The sequence below is a fragment of the Dicentrarchus labrax genome, unplaced genomic scaffold, assembly GCF_905237075.1.
Source record: "Dicentrarchus labrax unplaced genomic scaffold, dlabrax2021, whole genome shotgun sequence".
NCBI lineage: Eukaryota > Metazoa > Chordata > Actinopteri > Moronidae > Dicentrarchus > Dicentrarchus labrax.
Genome location: NW_026136709.1, coordinates 7007315 through 7033303, shown reverse-complemented (window position 1 = coordinate 7033303; position 25989 = coordinate 7007315). Strand labels below are relative to the sequence as shown.

The window sequence follows — 25989 nt, the reverse complement described above, 5'->3', positions numbered from 1 at the left end:
CACTCCCTTACTCACTCTTTCATACTGCTTGCATTTACCATTTTAAACAATTTCCTTCATCCTGCCAGCCGTTCTTCATTTCTGAAAACAATTCACAAATGTCCATCTTTTAAAACCTCAGTTGTACCAGATTCATTGAAGAAATCCAAATCCTCTTGAGTTGTCTTCTCTATTCCTTCCCCACAACCTCCACTTTAGATTTTCTTCACACTGGTCCTGGCAAAATGATTTCCTCCATTCTCTCACTACCTTGGTTTATCTCCATACTATCATTACTCTCAGCTATGTCAGAATCTCCCCACTCTAGTCCTTTCACGGTTGTGCCTCCCTGCCACACCTTTCTTCAGGTCATTGGATTTGCCCCATTCTCGATATTTCTCCTTTTTTCTGAACTCAAACTGCCAAATGACCTTTCTCCCATAATAATCTGACAGATTTCTCTCATTGTTTTGTTGGTAAGTTTTACCCCCCTAAAAATGAATATCACAACTGCCTGCTGTTTTCTACGGTGGCCAACAAGGGCAAACGCGCCGCAAACGGTTGGATTTGTTTTATGTTTGTGTGTTTTTGGATTTGCATCATTCCTGTGTTTGCAGCGTTTTGAAAAGTTATGGTGTCTTACCTTTCTTTGTGACTTAAGAGTGTTGGTCCTCTGGATATTGTATTTTCTATAATTAAGTAGGCTAGTAGGTGTTCAACCGTTTCTGGTTGGATACATTGTGTGCATTTTCCAACTGGGTGCTTGCCAATTTGACATAGGCTAATGTTTTAGACCTGTATGGCCTATTTTCAGATGAGTAATGGCATTTTCTTCCCTTTGTTTCCAGCCCACCATCCTCCCAGCTCCAAGTCTTTGTAGAGATGTCTTCCAGTTTCATTATCACATGTCCTAATGAACGTCTTCATTCTGCAGCTTTGCTTTATGGACTACATGCTTGATCTTGAGTGTTTGTTTGGCCAGAATATCCACCTGCTCATTTCCCTCCACGTCAACATGACCAGGAACCCAAAGGAAGTCTGTTGATATACCATTAATTTTCCTCCTGTACACCTATAAGGAAAGCCAGATTGTATGCTTGTTAGTGCTGAAAAGCTGTCAGATGCAATAAGTTATTTCCTCCACCTCTGATACTTTACTTAATGTATGACTCACTCACCAGGTTATATACTGCTGCACCTGCAAACCCTGTGTCAGGATCTTTGGAGCCATCTGTGAATATATATATATATATATATGTCTGAAAAATGCTGATCAAAATAGTTTTGGTCTCCTATGTTTTCTGCCTTTGCATCACCACCCAAAACTTGACGTTTCCCTCATTATGTTCCCAGCTGTCTGATAAAACACTCTTGGCACGATAAGTATCATATTGCCTCTAGAGATTAACTCAATATGCCCGCATTAACTTCACTCTTCTGATCCCTATAGGCATATTTCCAACTGCATCACTGGAGATGAGATGTTTTGAATGAGCCACGATTCTCAAGGCTTGAGCTTGTAATAGATCTAACCTCTCTTGAGGTTTTATTCTGCTGCTGACACGTAAGCTACATACCCATAGTAAAAGACAGATCCCATATTTACCAGTATATATTTTGGATAGATGTTCTACTCCTATCCTGACAAACAACAACAGCATATTAATAACCTTTTTGCATTTGCTCTTAACTTTATCCAAATAAAAACCAAACCAAACACCAAGAAATCTAGTAGCTATTACTCCCCAAAGGTTGTTTATACAATTTTTAGGAAATGGGAGCAATTTAATGCCGTCTTGAGAAACAAAATACTTCATAAAAGTCCATAACCCAATTATATGCCTTACTGTCAATTCCCAGTGACTTAAGGTTAAGTAGCCCTTCTTTCCAGAGCATGTCATATGCCTTCTCCACATCAAAGACAACAGCTATCACTACTTCCTTGATGGTCTGTGCTTTCCTGATAGAACCCTGACTTCAAGACAGCTCAGCTCTTATATATCAGCTAATACAATTACTGCCTCAATCAGCTCATTGCCAAAGGGAAATTCAGTAACACAACTCCAGTAGTTTATAATGTGTCTATTTCCACTCCCCAAATCTCACTATGTGTATGCATAAGTTACACACATACCTTCTTTGATGCAAACCAAAACAGCAACACAAAATATGGCCTCAAAAACAAATGGTCAACAGCTCTAAATGCAGACACTGACATGCTCTACCAATGTTGAACATTATAGCTGTCAAAAGGTATTTACTGCATGGCTATTGTGTTGGATTGCAATAGATGTGGTGGTTATGTCATTATGTCCACCATATGTTGGCTAGAGATGATTTTGATGTTTGACTGTGATCTGGGATTCAAGGCTTATAAAACACTTCATCATAATAGCCTGCCCTGGTAAAACCTATCTCAATGGCTTGTTAATTTGTTTTTGTTAGTTTTATTCTCATATAAAAAAGGATGTACCCTTTTTACGCCTTTATAATCCTTCATTTTATCGATATCTGGCATGAACCTTATTATTTGGGGGCTTGCAGCGGTTGTAAACACAACTTTTGAAAAACAAGCACATGTTGAAGACTTTTGCAGGGTGGATTACATGAGTACAGCACACAGCACTCTCTATTTTACATGGCACTGCAGGGTTTATAGCCACCTTACAGGGATAGGGACAGGCATATGTTTACCTACCTGGTGTCTCTGAGGAGTCAGTGATGAGGGCAGTGTTGTTTTATCATGGCACACTTGTTAAAATAGCTTTAATGAGACTCCAGTTGACTTTTGTTTTCAACTAGAGGTCACTCAGTAGATTGAAGAGACCGACTGATCCTCACAGCCAGTGCTGACCCGGGAAGATAACAGAAGAGTTACATAATGGTAGGCTTTGGATTGATGGTGGCACAAGGGAACGGTCAAGGAGCCACCTTCTTTTTGTGTTGGGAACCTAAATGTGAGCAGATTTCAGAGTTAAGCCTGATAGTAGAGCAAGAGCAAAAGTCTTCAAAGACCAAGTCACTTATGAGCGAATTGGCTTTGAGGATATGCTGGTCACAGAACAGGAGAAGAAGAATGGAGAACCGAACAGAACAGAAAAGCAGAGGTGATCATCCTTTTTTCTGGGAGATCAACATGATAATACATGTAAATGTGCATCTGTCTTCAGCAAATATGACATAAACAGACTATGACAAATGGGAAAAGCTAAATCTCTTCAATTTCACATTCATACATGATTTTGGTATTGTATTGTGAAGTTAAATGCAGCCCATGGGAGAGAGCTGGGAAGAGTGCATGTATTGTTCTCATTTTTCTTTATATTAAATGCTTGACAAGTAATGTATATTCTGAGAGGTCCCCTGCACCAGACTTAAATACAAAACCACTGATTTCAAACAGATGCACATGCCGACTTTCTGAATGTCTATTTTCTATTGGTAGAATTTTGAGGTAAATAACGCAATTTTTAAGCTTTCTTCTGTCTGTTGTAAAGGGTACTTTTCTGCTTCAATGTGTTCTGTGTCCATTTAAACACAGGATCACAGAAATCCACTGAACAATTTAAGTTTGAGTGAGCCCAACATAACACTGCAGTTGTGGATACATTATTGGTTTAATAGATATATTTATATGACACAAGATTACATAAAGACATATCATTAAAAATAAATTAAAAAAGATTATACAAGGTGGTTTACTACACATATAGATTATGGCAGGTGCAGATAGAAAGTGAATACAAAAGTGTACTTTGGCGTCCTCTGCTGAGCAGCAGCAGTAGTCATGCAATTTCAAATATGAAAGATTTGCAAGACCAAGTTTCATTCTTTTGATTGCATATGAATTAAGCCTCAAATGTGATCAATTTGATGTGTTGTATTAATCAATGTGAAGGAAAAAAAACTGTGTAAATATGGTCTCAACGATCCTATCTGAATTCTTTTCAGCCTCTCTTCAACATATCAGCATCAGAAAGTCAATGACCACTAGTCCCTCTATAAATATTGAATGGACATTAACAATAATAGGCTCTAATAAGTGGACCTAATAATATTAACAATGGCTCAGTTCAATTACATATCAAAATGGGTGTCTACCTACATCAGAGTTTATAACTTAAACATAAGTGATAAAAAAGGAGCTATTTCCCAAACACACATGTGAATCTGACATCTTGGATGTGATTTTCAGATTTTTACTGCCCTACTGCACAAAACAATAATACTGTATCTATTCGGTTGAGTGGTTCTCATTAAATGTGTATTTACTTCCTTTTCTTTACCAGTCGACCCTGAGAAACCACTATACAGTGGTTTGCTAACTTCTCCAGCTTGAGAAATGGTTCAACAAGATACTGGTACGGTTGGTATTGGTTATAATGATGTTGGCAGTGATATGTTCCTGTGGCTCGGGCCAATGTTGCTTAAGCTTGATCTCCAGCGTCTAGTTTTGAGCTGTCATATCACCACTGCAAAACATCTGAAGCTTCCTGTATGGCGCAAACACAACTGGTTACATATGACGATGATGAAACGTTCTTTGACACAATTCCTGCAAGATGTGTTTAGATAAAATAACAAAGGAAGCAAGGAACAGTACAGTACAGTTTTGCTATTGCTGATCCATCTGGGGATGTTGAAGTCACCCTTTGCCTTTGCCATTTTGAGGCATCTGCAAAGTGCAACTGCTCAGTTTTCCGCCTGTAAATATATATATAATAGTCAATCATCAACATAAAAGTTGGGTCTTATGGTGTTAGTCACTTCAGCTGAGAAGAATCTCTCATTCCAATTCAGGAGATAGCTCTGAGGATAGTACAACTAGAAAACGAGGTCAGTCCAAAGAGACGCACAGTCATTCTGTCCTCTTTTCTGTTCTGAGTCACCACAATCAAGGTATTTTTTCAAATTCAGGTCGTTTAGGAGCTTATACAGTGACATTTCCATGGAAGGATGTGGCGCAAACACAAACCTAATGGTTTCTTTTTTGGGGGGTGATAGACTCTGTGATGAGGTATTTACCATGCGTTTCCATTGTTCTAGGTTAGCTTCTGCTGAGGCACAGATTCAACATGTCCACTGTCTAAAACACCTTTGAGGAATGTTGTGTATTCATTTTGTAACCTTCATTTTAATGTTCCAGGAAAAGCCTTTTCAAAGACTACAAACGTTGATCAGCAACCTGACCATTGCTGTGTTTGGTATCTTGAGATTGTCCTGTTTGAATGGCAAAGGCACTTGGTAGTAGCCATATATAAGCTCAGCAGAGATATACATGACACACAAGAATGAATTCTCTTCATAATTGTTCTCTGGAAAAACATAATGAAATACGTGAACCAAGAGATCATTCATTGTGGTCACTGAACTCTGGTGTGAACACACGTATGCTCATGTTCCTGTTCATGATGAAACCCATTCACCACCGCTTCAAGCTTATTTTTTATTTTATTAAGAGCGTACGGCCCACAGACTTGGCTGTCAACCACTTTCCATGGTTCCAATAGTTTTGGTGCATTGTTTATCCATTTCAGGTAAATTAACCTCACTCAAGTCCACTTATCAACATGCCTTTGAGTGGGTATGAGCTCTTTGGGATTTCAGATTGTCTGTTGTTTGTGCAGGATTGTGTGGAGGTGCTTTGTAATGTAACAACAATGAAACAATTAGAATGTTTTATATCTCTGATTTACTACTGTTCCATTCACTCTCAATCTCTCTCATCCAACTCTCGATTAAGCCACAGGAGGAGGGATCAACAAATCTGACTCAGTATGCCTTTAAGTTATCCCTTATGTAGTATCTTTCATTTTTATGTTATTTCATGTTAATGCATCATAATATTATATAGAAATGAGTGCAAACTCATATTTTCACCCACGTAAATACTTGCATTTTTCATTTAAAAACAACAAAATATTTGGGCAGATACAACAACATTTATAAATGTTTTAGTTGCCTTAGGTCCAAGACTACATTACTGGTAATATGATATTGGCTGTTTGTGTGCTTTTGGAAATTATGCAAAGCCACTAATGGGGGAAAATAACAAATAATACAATACAATAAATAAAAAAAGCTGCTCCTGTGGAAAGGCTGTTACATATCAATTTTACTTATATTGACTCTATAAAAAAAATGTAGTATAGGTAAGGTTTTGCCAACTCAGATGGAACCGATATGTGGTCGCTCATGGACTATTAGACTAGGGTTTTGAACAGCAGTCCATTACTTTAAGAGGTGATTACCACTAATAAGCTTCCAGTCAGCAAGGTCCTATTAAACATAATCTATGTAGAGAAGTTCAACGATAACAACTAGAATTTGCCCACCCAGATGCTACTGTTACTGGGTGTTGGGTCTGAGCCCATGGACTATCCAGTCTGGTTCGATTCCGGTTTAACAGTCAAAAATCTCAATTGCAGATGGATTAGTAATTCAAGCTTTAGCTGAAAGAAGATGTCAGTGAAGACCCATCAGACATAATATAATAAGAACCCGGCCAGGCATTGTGGTCCAGGACTTGCCAGACTTATGCATAAACCTCAGTGTAAACTTTGGATTTCAAACCTCAAAGCTGATAACCGTCAAACCTGTTGATGAAGGGTGTGGTGTGTATCTTAGAATCATGATCTGACATATGCCAGACCACAAAAAAAGCTAGTAAAGCAACCAAGAAGAGCAGTGAGATACAGGAACTTGTGGTTTATAAACTTTTGTGATGTGAACCTTGGTGATCTTCCTGTTTTACAGCCAAAAGAGGCCAACATTTTAATTTAAAAATGAATTTGTTTTATTTTTATTTTTGTAAAATAATTAAATAAATAAATAATCAGTTATGAGTAACAGAAATGTTCGTTTTCTTTCCATTGGGTTCTGTACTGTAACATAAAAACATAAACCACAATGTGTACTAAGTATAAGGTTAGCAATACTGCTGCAGTACTAAATAAAAATAAAAATGATGCAATATAGAAATAGAAATAATAAATAAATAAAACTAAAAGAAATATGAATATAAGAAAACAAAGTTAGAATTCACATTCACATGTAGAGTAGACTGTCTCAATGTAAAAAATGTAATATAAAATAATAAAATAAAATAAAATAGTCCACAGATTATGAATATTTAAATTACACTTGTAGGTGATATGCTCAGGAAAAGTAGGTATGAACGAACTGCCCGTCCAGTGGTCTGGATAACGAGGTTGTGCGATAACAACACTGTTCATGTCCCTCACTTATTGACTCTCCCGTGTCCCGTGTTATTACACAGCAGTATTTGGGGTGGCGCGCCTGTCGCCCGTGTGTTGTGCTGGTCGGAGGCTTCTGCACGGAGATGGCAAGAGAACCGTAGCAGACTGCGGGGCCTGTACGGTTGGGCATTTTAACGACAACCGTAACGTTAGACAACCGCAGAGACACAGAGAGTAAGGAGGAAGAGGAACCACGGACGAGGTAAAATACAGCTGCTTGTGTAACTTGAACCACTACGAAACACTTTATGGTGGAAAATTAATTCTTGACAAGCCTGTCTTCCACGTCTAACCTAACCTAACTGTGTGACTGTGTTAGCTCTGTGATGGCGGACAAATAGCGAAGCTGCTAAGTAACGTTAACATTACTTAGCCGGCTAGCGGGCAGCACTTGCTAACTTGGCTAAGTTTGTAACGTTAGCTTGCTAAGCTAGCCGTGTCTGCTGCTAGTTGTAGAGCTAAAGATTAAAGAAAAACACATTGAGTGCTTCAGTGGTGTGAGGATATTATCATATGGCTAGCCGGCATGATAGTCGGCTAGTTTGAATATAGCCACTAAAGGGAATATCACTAAAATGGGGATCTTTTTTTCTGTGGCTAGCTGGGTAGCTTATTGATAGCTATTAGCTGACTGTAGCCTTTATGTGCAGACTAGTGCGAGTACATGACTGACTACACGTCGTTAGCTCGCCTTATCTGGTAGACACTGTACATACACGATATGCCTGGTGCACATATGATTGTACCAAACATCGGGTCAGAATATATTTATATATATATATATTAGGAGATTGTTATTCTAAGGCTAATAGTTTCCTTTTAAGTTACTCATACTTTGTGAGCTAACGTTAGCATGACAGTAGATTATCCAAAGTTAGCCAGTGTTTAACAATATCAGAGTTTGTGTGTGATGATTAGTGTTTGCGGTTGAAATATCAACAAGGTGTTGTTAGGCGTATGGCTGACAGATAGTCTGGAAGTGTGAGCAATCTGCTCCTCTATTACCCAACTATCCATGGTCTTGTTTACTGAACTTTGTCATCTGAAGAGAAAAAAACATGGGTTACCTTTGACTTTTAAAGGTGTTGACATGTTTTATAGAAGGTGTTTCTTTGGTCATACACAATAACTGACTTAAGACACAGGTAAACATAGGCCTGACATGAGGCACACTGCTATTTAATACAGCATTGCTACAGTTGAGTAGCGCCCCTTCTATAAATACTAGACGAGAACAATATACACTTGCACTGTAACAGTCCCTGACTGGAAAATGTAGAGCATTTTGAGCACAATGTGTCACAAGGCTTACATACTTGGCCATAGTATAATACCTGATGGGAATCCCTATCAATAAAGGTTAAGTTAGGCCCAGTTGTCTTCCATTCCCCCTGCTGTGCCTTGGCCTCAAAGAGGAATGTTCAAACATGACTTTATTTGTTTCATTGGCTGATGAAGGTTTTCTGTACAATTGCCTATTGTATTTCAGAGCCATGAGCTTGTGTCCTGCTCTCTCTCAGCTATAAACAGTGTTTTTGCAGCTCAGTCTGCCACTGTATGTACTACTGTATGTAATAGTGCCACATGGGAAGGGAATTACTTCTTAGAGGAAGCTGTCACTTGCAGCAACTTTTGGCTGGCTGGCTCTGAAATATATTAAGTTTGTGTTCTTAATCATCGTTCTCTTACTGTGTCTCTCTCTCTCTCTGTCTCTCTTTCACACACACACACACACACACACACACACACATACCTTTTCACTCACACATACACACAAACATTGACCTTTGAAAAGCAGGAAAGCAGCTGTGGGGAAGTAGGAGTTGTAGCCTGCCGCCACTGTGTGAAACTAGTGTGTCATGCCAACATAAAGAAAAGTTGTGAGAATTTAACAGCTCCTGTGTGTTGTTGACATAAAGGAGAGCTAGGTTAAAGATTATTATTCACTTAACCACCTTTACTCTATGCAGGAAAATTAAAAGCACAATCGCTCTCTCATTACCGAGACTAAACTATGCAGTTTTCACAAATTTGGGGACCTGAATTAACCTGGCAGCTAAAAATGAAGCTTCTCCTGCCTCCTGTTGTCATAAAATTTCGTTTTAAATGTATTTTATGTCTCTCGGTTGGGTTCATTTTGATCTAAACAGAAGACTTAGAATGAAACAAGCCTGTGATAGCTAAAGGGCCATCCACACCATAAACAATAACTATAACAGTAACGATGTGAGCATCCACACTGACGAACGATGCCGTTATCGTTCTTGCTGTGGATGGCCCCTTAGTCTTGTTTTCTGTTACTGAAGTTACTGAGGTTATGATATGTTTTTTTTCCCAGTTTTGTGGAGCTGGGGTGTGTGTTGAAGGGGGTCTTTAGTCCTGTTCATGTAAGCAAACATCACCACTGACATCATGGCCTTCCCAGATGTATCACAGCTCTTACACTGTGTATGTGGGAGTGTCCTTGTTGGTGTGTAAATTGTTACATGTGTGAAATTAGAGAACCTTAATACTCATTGTATAAGCCCAGTTTTCTAAGGCCTGTCCCTAAAGAAGCTTTGGCATTAATGCAGACACACAGATGCACATGCACCAGAAAATATAAAGAGCATTGTCTAGCAGTAAGCAGGGTGCTAACTGTTTTGTAAGCAAATCCACCCCTACACTAACACTGCTGGCTATTCTTTCTACAGAACCAGCACATTAGACAGTATAAGCAACCAGTCACACACAATGATACACAAAAAACTGGCGCAAACCTAAGACACAAGGTCAAATACTATTGTGCAAATAGCACTTTTAAACTCAGAATTATGCTTTTATTGCCTGGGCATGTGATGATCCTACATATTTCTCTGCAAAATGGCGCCGTCCTAGCGGGAGCCTGTTGTAGTAGCTCCGGTATTACTATCGGTTTTTAGTACCCAATTTCCCTCCAGGGATTAATAAAGTCTATCTATCTATTTAATGTTTATTATCTGTTAGAAGAATTGCTATTTCAGACCATATACTGTACATAATGGTGAGTAGTTGATGACTTGAAGAAAGAACTGTTATTGAATTTCTGTCCGTGTCCGGATAATTCCTTTTCTTTTGTAACCAGCTGAGCGAGGCTGTATAATTGCAGTGCATTTTAAAGTGTATGCTCTATAACACTAACTGGACACTATCTTTTGCAGGGAGTTGTTGTGTGTGACTAATGTGCTGACAGTCGTTACATGTCCAGAAGTCTTTTATGCATCAGTTTGTCACATCATATCTCTGTGCACTATTGGTTGTCTTCATAAGGCATTTGAGAGGAGGAGACACGTTTACTCTCGCCTAGCCATCTGCCATGCATTATCAGACATATGTGCAGAACACAGAAGTTAAAATGTCTGGAGCTCTAGTGTGGTGCTTGTAGTATGCCAGTAATTCAAACTTAATCAATATTGCATTTAATCATGTACCTCATTAATTAGTTGCCTTTACGACCCTGTTGAGTAAAAAAATGTTTGTCTTCTTACAGTCTTTTTCTCTTCTATATTTTCAATTCATTCTCTTCATTAAATTATGCCCCAGAGTCTGCTAGTCATTTGTCCACAGTCATGCTTAAAGCAAATGTAATGACTTCAATAGGGATGGCTCAATCTGATCTGCCAGATCGATATTTACAAAATGAACTAGATTCACAAATTGCTGAAAGACACTTTAGAAAACCATTAAGGGAAAGCTGTGATGGAGTCTGTTTTCTCTAAAAACAGAGCTTCTCAATTGATGGCTGTAATTCTCGAGTATATGTGACCTAGATATCCTTAAAGTGTGGAGGTTGTAGCTCACAGAATGTAAGAAAGTATTATATTGTCATAGAAGGGGATCAAAGGGGGAAAAACTTGATTAGGATGTCCCTAGTCTGCAGCGCATCTGACTTGAATGTTAATTGTCAGAATACATTGGAGCACCCAGAGGAAATCCAGACTGATACAGGCAGAGCATAAAAACCTGATATAAAAAGTGCGGGGGCCAGCAATTGATCTGGTCCTTCTTGTTGGAAGACACCCGAGAAGGGTCCAGCTGCGGCTTGGGCGTTCCCGTCATGACACAAGAACGCCTATTGGGTGTTCCTGGTAGCGTTTCATGGACCAATCGCAATTCATACTTTGCAGTCACGTGGTTACCATGGATACCTGGCGGGCAACAAACGCCCACTTCATCTGTCTATTATAGTACATTTTGAGTGAAGAAGGTTTGATTTACGTAATTGAAGTCTTTTTCCATTCAGTACGTAGTACGACGTACAAAAGAATAAAAGCATTTATTTTGATGGGTGGGCCATGTTGCAAAACCTCGTAGATAATTACAACACCAGAACATTGAATTAAACAATGCAATTGTTGTTAGTTTTAATTTACTTGGGTGAAAGTAAGCGCAGCGCTGTTTCTCTGCCTTCGCTGAATGAATGCCAGGGGAAACACCGACATCCTGGCAAGATCCTTGATTAGTTTACTGGGTTTCGTTGCTGGAGAACAACGTTCTTGCCCGCCAGCCAGTAGTTGTGACGTCACGTGCAAAGTATGAATTGTCCTCAACAACTCGTAGAAATATAGACTAGTCCTACACGTAAATGTAAGCATATTAAGATGTAATTGGACTAACGTTCTGTAGATGGCTTAGCTTGATAATGTTATTTCTATAATACATTTACAGACTACGAGATCTTATTTTGAAACTTCTGTTGAGAAACACTAACTAGCGAATGTTATGTTAAACAGGATATTGACAGTTACAGTTCAGCAAGAAAGGCGAAGAAGAAGGGGGCGTTCAAGTCAGCGAAAACGGGAACCCCCACCAGCACGAGAACGCCCATTTGTGGCTGCAGTTGGATGATATTGAGACACGCTACTAATCACTAAGCCACTCTGGTTTTCAATGCTGCTGCACTCTTCACAAGGAATCCTCTGCAAAAGTAAATCCAACACAGATTTTGATAAAATAATACAAAAGGATCCCAGTTGAATTTTAGTTACATAAGTCAGTACAGTGGCATCAATAAACTCTTATTGATTTTCCCTACAGAAATCGTATTCATTCAACTTCAAGTTTCACTCGATATTTTTTCCCTGGTCACTGTTTTCATAAGTCCTTTGTAAAGACTAGGGATGCACCGATCCACATTTTTTCACTTCCGATCCGATCCTGATACCTGAATTTGGATATCGGCCGATACCGATACTATTCCGATACCAGAGCTCTGTTTACTTTAATATTATTATTATCATTATTGTTGATTTAATATGAGGCTGAAATAAACTCCTCAACAGGCAAGTATGATATGTACGTATGTATGCATGTATGTCCCAAAAGGCAACTTGAGGCAAGTATAAGGTCAGAAAAGGGAATAGGAAATCCTGTTAACAGGAAAAATCCCATCCTGAAAACAAATATGCAACTGTAAGGGTTTCAAATTGATTGTCATGTCAATATTTATTAAAATCCCTTTAGCTTTCACATTGTCTGCCTGGAGTTTACCTTGTTTTTGGAATGTCTCCAGGAGTGATTCCTGACAGCTCCTTTTGTCTTTCTGCCCCTGCTTTTCTTCTTCTTCATATGGATTTCTGGCAGTTTAGACACTTCTAGGCGTATTACTGCCCTCCTCACGAAGTCACTCTAAGGATAATGTTACTGCTTCAAATTTTCATATAAAGCCCTGTATCGTGTAAGAACTGTAATACTACTTTAACAATCAAGTGGTGCTCAAGTGGTGCTCTTTCGTGTGGTGCTTTTTTAAATGTTTGATTGCGTTCGTAGTGTTGTACGACGCGAGGGAGCTTCCGCCTCTCTGAATCACGGCTTTGCTAGCTGGCTACAAACTGCGGAATGGATTTCCTGAGCGGAGGCGTGTCTCATAACTCTGTCTCATTGAGCCGCGCCTCCGTTCAGGAAATCTATTCCACAGTTTGCAGCCAGCTAGCAGACTGGCCGGCCGGAATCACCTGTGGAGTCATTTCAGCAGATAACGTTAAAGCGCAGACATGGCTTATGGATATCGGATATCTCCGCAGGTTTGATCGGGAAAATCCGATACGTGAATTACGCTGGTATCGGTACCGATACTGGATCGGATTGGCCTCATCCCTAGTAAAGACCCTTGAGATGGATGTTAGCCTGTGAACCAGACGAATCTGTGAGCTCATGTTTTATTTGCTCTGACAGATGCGTCTAGTAACCCAGCATCTGGTCGGCCTCTCGTTCAGACAGATTTCCAGGCAACCTGGCCTGTGTCAGACAACCTTATCGTACTTGGGATGGGTTTGTTATGTTGATTGTAGAGAGAAGGGCATTTTTGTACACAACCAAGGTGGCTGCCGCTGTTGTTGAACGTCCTCTTAAATCCGCTATCAGTACTAAATGACCTGGTTGGTTTTATTTTCTCTAAAAGAAGAACAACTGCATTTAAAGCTTTTGGTGATAAGAAAGATGTGTTTTCCATACTGCTGAGGATTTGGCAAAACGTCACATGTTTCGTTGCTCTGACTGATTGTAGGTCTATCTCATTGTGTCCGTAGACATTTTGTTCTGTGCCCACTGATAACGCCCCTTGGAAATGAACTGAAAGGTCCCAGACTAATCTGCATTTGTGAATTGGTCTGGCGATGTCAGGCTAGAGTGATGGATGATGACCGCTGATGTTCCCATCACCCAAGTTTTCCTCTGTTATAGCTGTCACTTACCTACTCTGTATGGAGGGCTGTTAAGCAGTGTCAACCTTTTCCTTATTGTCCGGATTGGTTGTTTTCTCAAAGTGATTGATTCCATTACTGTGTGGTTCCCTCATTATGTCTCCCCATAGCTATATATTAAGATTAGAAATCAATATTTTATGGTAGCATAGTTGACAATTCTCAATCCAACAGCCTGTTAAGCTTTGTGGTGTTTGTCCTATATGTAGCTTATTTTTTTTGTAAAGACATTGACCATGACAATTTATTATATATATTTTCAATAAACTCCAAAACTATAAATGGGTTACTTTAGAAAGATTTAGATAAAATGGACATTTTAATCTCTCATAAGGTTCTGGATGACTTTGAAACTGGTTTGATAAGTTGTTTTTTTTTTTTTTTTTTTTAGAAAGGACTTTAACTTGGAGCTTTTACTTTTAAATGGCTGATTGACCTAGCAGATCAATAGTGAACTCACTTGGTTTGAAACTTTGAGAGTAGCAAGATAGCAGACGTAGCTTTGCCTGGCACTGTGCTGCTGACTTGTATAATTTTTTGTCTCCATCTGCCCTGTAGCCTGCACACTGATTACAGTGACTTAATACTGGCATGGACTATCCCTATCTTCTTAATTGGGTTCCTCCTAAGCTGCTTAAAACTTGCCTGCTCTAACTTGGGCTCTATGTTGTGTGATCAGCCTGTCTATGTGGCAACCTGGTGCTGTGAGCATTTAATCATATCAAAAAAACACTTGGCCCTAATTGGAACCTTGGTACAGGATCAGGAAACAGTGGGCGTACTGACTTGTAGTGACTCTGGAGCTGAGACAATTAATGGGCATGTTGTATTCCCCTTGTTGTCTTGTTTTGTTCTCTTGGTTGCTGTGGAGGAGGCTGGCCTGCCTGGTGTTTTTGAGATCAATTGTAATTACCTAGACAGCTTGTGTGCATCTTCATTTCTTAGCTGACTATGAAGTTCAAGCATGATTAAGGTTTCTCAATATTCCTTGCATGCTATACACAGTATAAAGGGTTTTCTATATAGATAATAATAGTACAGTACAGTATAATATTCTAGTTTAAATTATTTTTTTTCCCTCTTAGCACTGACAGAGAAAAAATTGTTGATGACAACACAATTGTGTTTGTCCATTTAATGTGAGTTTTAGGCTTCTACAATATAAAATTGGCACTCTTTTGCATATTATTAAATAATAATAATATAAATGAAAGAGATGCTATTTTAAGGCAGAACAATATTTTAATTGACCATTTCTCTTCTATTTACATTAGTTTACTGTAGTTTGTGTGTGTAGGTCATCTAATGGAAATGTTTGATTTTGTATCACAAAACACTTCTGAACCAAGAAGCAGGAATTTGTTATAGGGCTGCACAATTAATCACAATAGTATCAAAATCCCAATATGGACAGGTGCAAAATCCAAATTGCTTGTTTTGATAAAGGTAAAATGTGTCAAAACAGCATTATAATCAAATATACTGAAGTTCTGCAGCGATTCCCTGACCTACAAATCTAATCTTGTTCTCCAGATTTAAGAAACATTTTTGTTTTGTTTGTTGGGTAGAGACCACAACAAATGTCACATCATTGCAGTTTTAATATTTTTTTCCGATGAAACTAGTTGTTAATGAAAATTGTGATGCAAAAATCTGAATTCCTACTAATCATGAATCATATTGCAAGTGCATTATCTGTCAAAAGGTTTCACAATATGATTATTTTACAGTATGGCAGAGTGAAGCTAATGCTCACAAATGTTACTGACCATTACAGAGTTGACCACTGATACAATAAGAATGAAACATTTGTACATGCAACCAGTTGTCTTTCCAATTTTGCAACTATGTGGAACTGAAAAAAGCAACAGGGGCTTTTTCACAGAATGTCCTATTTACTTCTCCATATTGGGAAACAACAAATATATCTTGCGGCATATAGCGACATTTGTTTTACACATATATTTGTAAGTAATAAATTGGTGTCTTTATCAGAGTTCAGACTTTAAACTGCTGAAGTTTGTACTAGCTGTTCTGAGCTTTATCCTTAAACTTAGCTCTTTCCTGTTTCAGAGGAATCATGGGACACGGAGTGGGCTGAACCAGAGGGTCTAGCAGCACACACCAATTGTGAGTATTGATTGTTTTTCCAGCATTATGTCAATGTAGCATTATAATATAGGGAACAGTTACAATATTATGAAAATAATATAATATTACACTAAATGTAGATAAATATCTGCTGCTGGGACCTGGTGCGACCTCTACCACAAAACCTCAACAAAATGTGCAGAATATGCTGAAGCAGCTTCTATAATTTCTCATCTGTATTTTTATTGGGACCCTGCAGAGTTCACCTGTTTCTTATTTGTGAATTTACTGGGTATGTGTCTTGTGTGTTTGTTGTTTGCTCGGTTTGTCTGTATGTGTGTGTGTATGGTTTTAAAGGTTTCCCACTGTGGTGTATGACATGGCCACGGCCTCATCTAGAACAGAGTCTAGCCATAACCACAGAGGAACGTCACAGCTCCATGCCATTGGTGAGTTGAAACACTGAAGGCTGTAATGTTGGGGAGGGGCAGGGTGGCCCCAGGTTCTAGACCCTGTCGCTCCCTCAGAAAGCTCACACTGAAGCACTGTGTCAGCAGGATTTCCTGTGTGAAAAAAGGTTTTTCCATCAAGGATCAATAATTTATGACCTTATTTTATCTGAATATCTGAATATGAGTGTCAGCTATGTGTTGAAAGTAAAAATGTTCACTAGTCTCATCACTTCCTATATGTATCCACCGCCAGTGTCCTGTGCCAAAATCAAGAGGAAGAAGAGCCTCTTTGGGACTGCCATTTATGTGGAGGTGACAGCGGAGGGGGAGTCGCGCCGTACAGCGAAGTCTCACAGCTCCTCGAGTCCTAAATGGGATGAGAGGCTTACTCTGTAAGAAGCAACTATTTGCCTCCTCTGTGTATCTGACATCTATTTACCTTAATGCCAGTTTCTTGGTCTTTACACGCCTCTTTTTCCCTTTTTAACATCTGTGTGTGTAATATATGTATTAACTAAAGTTCTATATACACTTGTTCATGTTTTATGTGCCTTATAAATTAATGTAGGAAGACAACTCATGAATACCAGGCACTTTATTATATGGAGAAGATAAAATGAGAGACAGACTGTAATGATTTCTGTGTTGAGACTACCACAGACATTTGTCTCCTCATACCCCCCTACACAGAATGTTCCTGAGGAGAGTCTATGTTGATCTCCAAATGGCCCAAGCTTTTAAAAAAACTGTTGAGAGAGAGAAAAATGGTTCCGTTCTCCCTACTAGGAGGTATTTTAGTATGTTGGCTTTGGTGCAGGAATTTGGGGTCTATGTCTGTCTGACAGTGTATACCTTATGTAACTAAATATAATTCAAAATATAATGACACAATCCCTCAGGTGGCTCATCTGATAATTATTAGAACAAGGGAAAAAGCTGTATGAGAACACACAGAGCTCTTTGTATCATTTGAGACACTAGTAGAGCCAGCAGCCTGAACATGGCAGACTTTTACAGCTCTCTGGCTTCGGAATGGCTCGGCCGCATGCCAGAGACATGTCATTGCAATTGCTAATTGTCTTGATTGGGTAATTATTGGTAATAAGACAGAGTGGTGCTGTGTTTGTAATCCTTCGTTTGCACCATGGATGTTTTGCAAGCTGTTATGAATCCTACACATTGCCTTTAGGCTATGATCCTAGATATTTCTCTTTAGGCTGATGTGCTCGGCCGTGAATACAATGACTGTGTAGTGTTCATTTTGTATAAGAGCAGAAAACAGAAGGAAGCAGCATTATGTGAGCGGAGTACATGAGTCTCTCACCCTGCAGCAAGGACAAGTTGCTCTTGAGATTGTGAGATTTTTTGAGGGGGAGCAGACGAGGAAAAATAGAGAAACTGGAAAAATGAGGAGCATCTAGTTGTCTCCTCATTTCTTTCTCTTTGCTCACCACAGTTTATTTACCAGTCCTACCCAAACATTTGTAGAATTCCCACAGTGATTTAGTCTCATATGGTTAAGAAACACTTACATTATACATGTATATCTATATCTCAATATAGCATATATAATCTGCTTTGTTAGATCATTAGTTCTGTTCAGTTCTTGCTACTAACAGTTAATGCACTTAAACACCGACATATTGTCAAAAAGAAAAATTAATAACACAAATTTCCTGTATTTTCTAAGACTGGGTATGATTGCATATCAGGAGCAAACCCTCTGTAGCATTAGTTACTAGTTTGGCGCAGTCCGCATCTGCAGTAAGGCTGCCAGTCTGTTTTTGTCTTATTCCGCTTCTCGTCATATTCATGTAAATGACCCATTTGAAGTGTTTCCACAGACATACCTGTCTTCAGTTGAACAATGTTGGCTTGCAGTTTGACAATTAACACTGACTAGCCCACTAGCATGCTACAGCTGATAGACTACAACTGGTGCACTGCAAAAACTTCCCGGGTAAAACTAGACTATTTTGACAGCAATTGTTTGGGTCAAAGGGGGTACCGAACTATGGCAGTAGCATACCGAACTGAACATCCTACACCAACGTTTGCTTGAAAATCTGGTCTGTGTGTGTGGAAAAAGATCCTTTGTGCTGAGTGAACCCATTTTGGATTAGAAAAAAGGTTAAAAACACTACTGATTGAGCACACAGGCACTAAACACGTGCCAGTTAGAAATATTTGTAACTGTATTTTTTTTACTCTGTATATAACTGCAGCAGAAAAAGGAACACGTCTGTGATGAACTTGAAAGTGCTTTTCTTTTTTCAATGATGTCTTTTGTACTGATGATTTGTGTGATTTGTCTTACAAGTTGTTTTAAGCATTACATGTGTGTGTTTGTTTGTTTGTTTGTTTGTGTTCCTGACCTAGGAATGTAACACCGCACACACAGGTGGATTTCAAAGTATGGAGTCACCACACCCTGAAGGCCGATGCTCTGCTGGGGAAAGCAACGCTAGACCTAATTCAAGCCTTGGAGCAGCATGACAGAAAATGTACGGTTAAGCTATCACACACACACAGACCCATATTATAATACAAGGTGTAGGGTGGCATGTGTTCATTATTTAACAAATACAGTTGTGGCACAGTTACTGCAGTACCAGGCAACAGCAGATTAATGAAGGTACTGTTTATTTAGACAAGCTGCTGCTGATCAATGTGTCTTTTTCTCTAATGTCAACATTGTAAATGAAGCATTTCTATGGAAGTGGTTTGCTTTGTGTTTTTCTTGCTGTCACTTTATTGTAATGCCTCTTTGGCTCTGCAGTGGAGAATGTGAAGGAGGTGCTGAAACTGAGCGCGGAGCAGAAGGGAGCTCTGGTTCCCGTAGGGGAACTAACTGTTTACCTAGATGGCCTGACTGTCACTGACCAAGAGGAACTGGCTCCGCTTACCAACGGCAATGCAGCAAATGGCACCAGTGAGCTTTAGTTTTTTGTTTCTTGACCTTTCAGCATTATCACAGGTTCATAGACGATTGTCATTAAATACACTCAATTATTTTACTGTTAAAATAAAACTGCAATATTAAATAGACCATAGAATTTAAAATAAACTAAGAGTTATTAGGTTATCCCAAATAAAACATTTGAAATGATCCAAGTTAAAAAATAAATATTGTACATCACAAATCTAAAATCTTAAAAAGTTGAATATTTGTATGTTACGGGTGGGTGATAGTGGGGTTACCACTGTACTGGTGAATGGCAATTAACGAGCCAGCACAGGGAGAGGAAAAACTCCACAAAAACATGAATAAATAAACTGTACTCAGGAAAATACTAGTATACTTTCACCTAATCCTTGTACAATCAAATACTTAACAATTCTTCTAGTTTTAATTAATATGCACTAGTGCAGAATATCTGAAGGCTAACATTTGTTTTCTATGATTCTTTCCAGAAGTCCAACAGAATGGCGATGCCATCCATGAAAATGGAGACTCCTCTTCCTCTTCCTCAAGGGCTGCCAACAGGTAAACTAACTAAACAAACAGCCATTTTGGGGCCTTTTTATCTTGCTCCACATATTTCATGAGGAAGAAGATTCTGTCTACTTCACGTTTCCTAAAATGGTTGTTGGCCTGGTTAGAATAACTCTTTGAAAGCAAGGAGCATGCTTATCCTCAAGTAAAGGAATGCTAACAGACCACAAATAGTTGTGTGTTAGTACAGTTTCCCCACAATGTGCCCTGTAGGAAGACATGAAGGCATATTTTACATGACTATTGATACTCATATGCTATTGTTTTGCGCTAGCTCATGTAAAGGATTTTATTTATTCATTTTTTTTACCTCGGTCAGAGTCTGTCTGTGTCTTGCTTTTTTCAAAATTCTGGCTCTACCCTTCTCCTGCTTTTAAGTTTTAGTGTTGCCCCACTAGTACCAATCTTTATTTTCTATCACACAATAAACTGCCCTTCAGTGAGGCTAACAGAGATTTTTTGGGACGCCATGTCTGCTCAGCGCAACAGACGGGAGGTTGGTGGGAGGGGGTTGAGAGGGTTCTGGCTGCCTGGCTCCTCTCTGCATTGCAGTTGCAGAGAGGACTGCAAGACACAAACAAGGGTATGTTTAAAACTTAGTGGTGTTCCCCCTCCCTGAGGGTTCCCCAAAAATGTTTGAGTACCCAGCCAGATAGGAAAGGTAGCCAGGGGAATATTTGTGGTAGCAAGACAAAATGTTGCCTTATTGTTGCTATCTAGAAAATGAAACCTTAAACATGTGTTTATGAAAGTAAGACAATTAACATAGTACTAATTTTTGTTTCAAAAACAAAAGGTTAGCTCTTAAGAAGAGGGAAGCTGTAAACAATTTCTTTAAAAAATATGAATAATAAGAAAATCATATAAAGTTAATATAATATTAAATCATTATATTACAGGGTGCCTCTACAGGCAGAGTGAAAGCACGTTTAATACAAAATGCTGCTGTAAAAAAAACCAAACAGCATTAGTCAGTGTCCAAACTGAAATTTCTTTTGATCTAGTTTCAGATCTGAAACATTTCTCTATAACATTATATTTTTCATGACTAAATAAGCAACAATCAAAGTTAATGTTGTGAAAAAATATTCTTCCACTTAAACATTGAGAAGCTCAGCCTGATCAGGACTTTGCTGTTTGGTCAGGTTTGACTGACTGGCACTGCTGGCTGCAAAAGTAAACAACCCCACAACTGTCAACACATTTTTCAAGTGTTGCTTAGCTGTAATTGGTGCACAGAAGTATGTGACATTACGTTTTTCCAATTGACCGCCGCCCACTTCAAACCAGTGAAAAGAGTGAAAAAAATAAATGAAACAAGGTGGGTAGTCTGTCAAATAGTTGCTCACATTGTGTTGCCGAACAGTCCTGCACCCAGTAACTTGCTGTGTTAGCCAGTAAAATGGAATGAATTGGAGAATGCACTGTGCTAATTTTGCTGTTGTGTTGCAATCCTGGAGGCAGAGGAGAAAATGATTGATGGTGTGATAACTCTCTAGAGTTGTTACTATCCGCCTTGCAATGGTATGAACTGCTGTGTAGGGTGTCTGATCAGCCTTTTTTTTAAGTGATAGTTTCTGTCTGTACTCGGCCTTAGCCTCCCTGCTCCTTCCCCATAATGTGACGTCACTTGCTGCATATTAAAAGTCAGCCAAACAGAGGTGAGCAGTCGGCTATTAAGCTAGGAGTCGATGCTTGAGGAACCCTCTTCTCTACTTCTTTCCCTTTGTCTTTCTTTGTCTCTTCTCCGTGGTCTTACGTCAGTGCTATGCTTGACTTTCTGGCAGTCTTCACTCCATTGCCCATCTTCTCGTTCCTGTTCACCTCTTTCAACCTACGTCCCTTTATGTATTTTTCTCTTGTGAAATCTCTGTATTTCGTGAGCCTTACTCACCTTACCTTGTCTTGATTCTTCTTCTTTTTTTTACTCTGTTTAGCTTTGTTTCTTTCCTTCCATTTTGGTTTGCTTGTGTTTCTACTTATCTTCAGAGAGTCAGTAGACCTTTCCTGTGGAGCCAGAGGCGCCAGTTCTCGGCCTGTCGAAACACTTGATACTGTCCTCCATGCTGGCTACAGGAGTACAATGTTGTATTTGTTTTAAACGTGTTCCTACTTACGCAATTTCAGTAATTGCTTGTCTGTTTTGGGTGTGTACCTATTTTTTCTCTGTGCATCAGATTTCAATTTCAAGATTCCAATAAGTCCAGTAAACCGGTGTAGTCTTTGTTTTCAACCTATATATATATATATATATATATATATATATATATATATATATATATATATATATATATATATATATATATATATATATCAGTATATTAATAAAAATAAAGTATTATAATGGATACAGATGACCATATAAGTATCATTAAAGGGATTGCCAGCCTCTGCTGGGCTCAACACAATTCGGCCAGATATGGTGGGAAACTTTCTGTGCAATGTGTCTTAATCGGACATCTTGTGTTAAGTATATGGGAGCTGTTACCATTTGCGGATATGCTGAGTAGTAAAATCAACATTCATTGTTGTGAACACTTGTGACCGTTTCTGAAGTTTTTTCTTTATTGGTGGCTGACAACCCACCTCTTGCCTAGACAAAGCCTGGACTTTGAGTCATATGGCTGATTTTGTATTGGTCGTAGTGTGGGCACGTCTGTGGCACCAACTGAGCTCTGCCGGCTCACAAAAGGGCCTCTTCAGCTGTACCCATTACGTCAGTATGCCATCCTATTATGTCCTGTCCTTACCCCTACGAGACAATAGTCTCAATGTCACAAGTCTTTTATCTGACACCCGCACACAGAGTGGAAGTAGCACACATTTAGCTCACCCACTAAGCTGTGTAAATTGAATTTATTATAAGCCTGTTTTGTTTTGAGCCTGTAGGAAAAATAAAAGTTGTTTTTTATTCTTAGAAGTTACACATATTAGTTTTACATTACATTACATATGAATTATATCTTGAGTGTTATGTAGGTATAGAATTTGTTAGTATTAAGGAATTGTTATGTGTTTCCTCCTAAAGCTCAGTGAATGGTACAGACTTGGGCCCAAGGTCAGGTTCCTGTTCGGCCTCCAATGGTCTGGATGCTCAGGTGCCTTCCAGTTCCTGCAGCCCTGCCCTTAGTCATGTCGTCAATGGAGACACCACACCCAATAACACCCCGGTCCACCAACCCTCAGACAGTGACACAGAGAGTAGAACGGGTGAGTTTGACCTTTTAGTTTGAATTTCACAGTGTTTGAATTCTAGTACCTTGGAAGGTTTGAAATACAGTCCCAGTTTTGTTCCCAGGTTTGTATGTTTTGTTTCCAGCCTTTTCAGTACAATAAAACCCTGCAGTCTTCCAAGATGTGTTCTTCAGATATTTTCTCATTTCTCATTTATGCGGATAATTCCCTATGATACACCATATTTACTGAATATATATGATGAACTATAGGCTCATATAAACAATAGAGTAATGCAAATTATTACCCAGCCACCTTGATTATACGTGTGTATCTTTCCAGCAGGTATTCATTGTGTTGCCTGGGCAGTTAGAGTTCTTCATGGTTCCCTTGATCCGAGTGAACAGTAGAGGAGATCAGTGGATTCATTTTCATTAAGTGAGGCCTGTAATCTCTGCTGCTGTCAGCACTTTTGTGGAAAACTCCCTGGAGAGATAAAAAAAAAAGGAAAAGGAAAGCAGACTGCAGTATACTGTGGAGGGTATGCAGGGCACCAATAGCATGCCGATTACACTGAGAATATTCATTCTTTACTAGTATAGTGGTACTATTTTTATTTATATACATATATAAGTTAGGGCTGTTGCTTAAAAAAAATCCAGTTCAAACTAATTAGAAGAAACTCTATTTATTTGAATTAAAATGCTGCCAATGTACGGTAGTTGTAATTGGCATGGTTTACCTCATTCATGATGCCTCCACTGCCTCACTCGAGTAACAGCCTAACAGCCAGCACTGGTGTGTGAACATTAATGTGTCATTTCTAAAAGGCAGCAAACAGCCCAACTTTTATCCATCTATGATGTCAAGTCCAACATACCGCTCAAACAAAAGACCTGGCACGCTCAACTCAAATGTTGTAATGTTATAATCTAGGTGCTGTGATAACCAGATAATCAGTGTTATTCACTTCACCTCTCTGGGCTCATAATGTTATGGCTGATCAGTATATATGTATGTAGATTTCTAGACTGCTAGACTAATGGGTACGTGTTGTAAAATCAGCCATTTAAAAGGCAGCTCTCTTCCTGAGACGTCACTGACATCAAGCCATGGATGGATGAAGTGTTAAGTCCATGCATGTAAACAGCACCATTGTCTTTCTCTCACTTGCCTGCAGTCAATGGGGAGTCCTGTGATGCTGCTCTGGGGCCATCGTCTGCTACAACAGGTGACGTGCTGCCCCCTGCAGATGACCATGAGGACTGCAATCAAGATACCACCCTCCCAGACTCTGACACAGCACCAAATAGCACGTCTCAAACCCAGCCAACCTCCACGCAGGCTCTAGCCTCCTCTTCTGCTACTAAGCCCACTGATGGCGTTGCTGCTGCTGCTGCTGCTGCTGCTGCTGCTGCTGCTACTGCTACTGCTACTGCTGCTACTGCTGCTTCCTCTGCACTCACCTCCCCAGTACAGGGAGCCACCACCATCACAACATCCTCATCATCATCCTCTTCCTCCCCAGCAATGGGAGAAGCAAATGCTTCAGTTAGTGGTGCTGGTGGTGCTGGTGGTGGTGGCAATGGAAGTGGCAATGGAAGTGGCAATGGTGGTGGTGGTGGTGGCAGCGGTGGTGGCAGCGGTGGTAACAGCAGTAACAGTGCACCGGTAACAACAGATGGGGCCAAGCCCAGGCAGCAGGTCCCCAATGCTGGAGGCTCAGATCCTCTACCACCAGGGTAAAAACCATCACCAATGGTCAATTTCTGCATTCCCTGACTGATTTTCATTACTTTTTTTTAATCAAATCTGTATTAGATTATGAGGTAATCAGTTTAAGTACATGCCACCTAAAACACACACTCAATTCATAATGAGCAAAATCTCCATCCTTTTGCACATTTTGTTTTTGTTTTACGGCCTGCTTTTTTTTCTCAATTGTTTTGTCTTCAAGGTGGGAGCAGAGAAAAGACCCGCATGGGAGAACGTACTATGTTGACCACAACACAAGGACTACTACCTGGGAAAGACCACAGCCATTACCACCAGGGTGAGTGTCTCACTTTCTTTCTTCAGCCTTTTTCAGACATGGAATTTGTAATTTTACCAGGTTCATCAGGTGAGCCTTTTTAGCTTTTACACATGGGTCTCCATCACGCTCTCTTTACACCTGATGGCTTTCAACTATGTCTGCAGCTAAACACAGATTTAAACACATATTTACATCTTAAAGCCACTGATACTACATAATGGACAACTTAGGGTATATTATTTCACCTGTGCCAAGTAGGCCTGTCACAGTAATTATGTTATCGTACAGTATATGGACATAGCAACAATAATTTCTGCTTAACTTGATATTATACCATTGTGTTCACATGCGTGTTTGTATGTAAGAATATGTTTTCCCTACAATTACAAGACTTAGGCGCCTTTTCCCAGTTCTAGTAAAAAAAAACTATGCTGAGGCATGTTTGGCTGCTACTTCTGATCACCCTGTTTCTAAATCCCAAGCAGAGAAAGTGAAAGATGACATTCTGAAGGAAACATGTCTCCTTTTACCACTAAACGCATGTTGTCATATATGACCCCCTAAATTGCATTATTATGCTAATTTTATAATTATATCAGTGGCATAAAATTATTAAAGAAGCTATTGTGACAGGCCTAATGCAAAGTCTATTAAAAAAGGGTGTAGTTTTGTTTAAAGTTTGTTTGAGGTTAGTTTACCTGATTAGGTCAGTTTCAGTGAGAGATGATTTCTGGTAACACATCATCAAACACAAGTATTGTTTATATGATTGGTTGTTGATCAT

At 39.3% G+C, this 25989-nt stretch overlaps 1 protein-coding gene across 1 annotated transcript in view; it reads left to right on the top strand.

Annotated features, from left to right (window-relative positions):
- The first annotated feature begins 7166 nt into the window (after positions 1-7166).
- The window catches only part of LOC127369594 (NEDD4-like E3 ubiquitin-protein ligase WWP1), a 32268-nt gene continuing 13445 nt past the window's right edge, over positions 7167-25989 (top strand). The window contains exons 1-10 of the mRNA XM_051411110.1: positions 7167-7440; positions 16031-16087; positions 16406-16497; positions 16754-16892; positions 18880-19004; positions 19280-19432; positions 19915-19987; positions 23025-23206; positions 24351-24912; positions 25128-25223. Coding sequence (XP_051267070.1) covers positions 16428-16497; positions 16754-16892; positions 18880-19004; positions 19280-19432; positions 19915-19987; positions 23025-23206; positions 24351-24912; positions 25128-25223 — 1400 coding nt within the window. The 5' untranslated portion in view covers positions 7167-7440; positions 16031-16087; positions 16406-16427. The remainder of the gene's footprint in view (positions 7441-16030; positions 16088-16405; positions 16498-16753; positions 16893-18879; positions 19005-19279; positions 19433-19914; positions 19988-23024; positions 23207-24350; positions 24913-25127; positions 25224-25989) is intronic.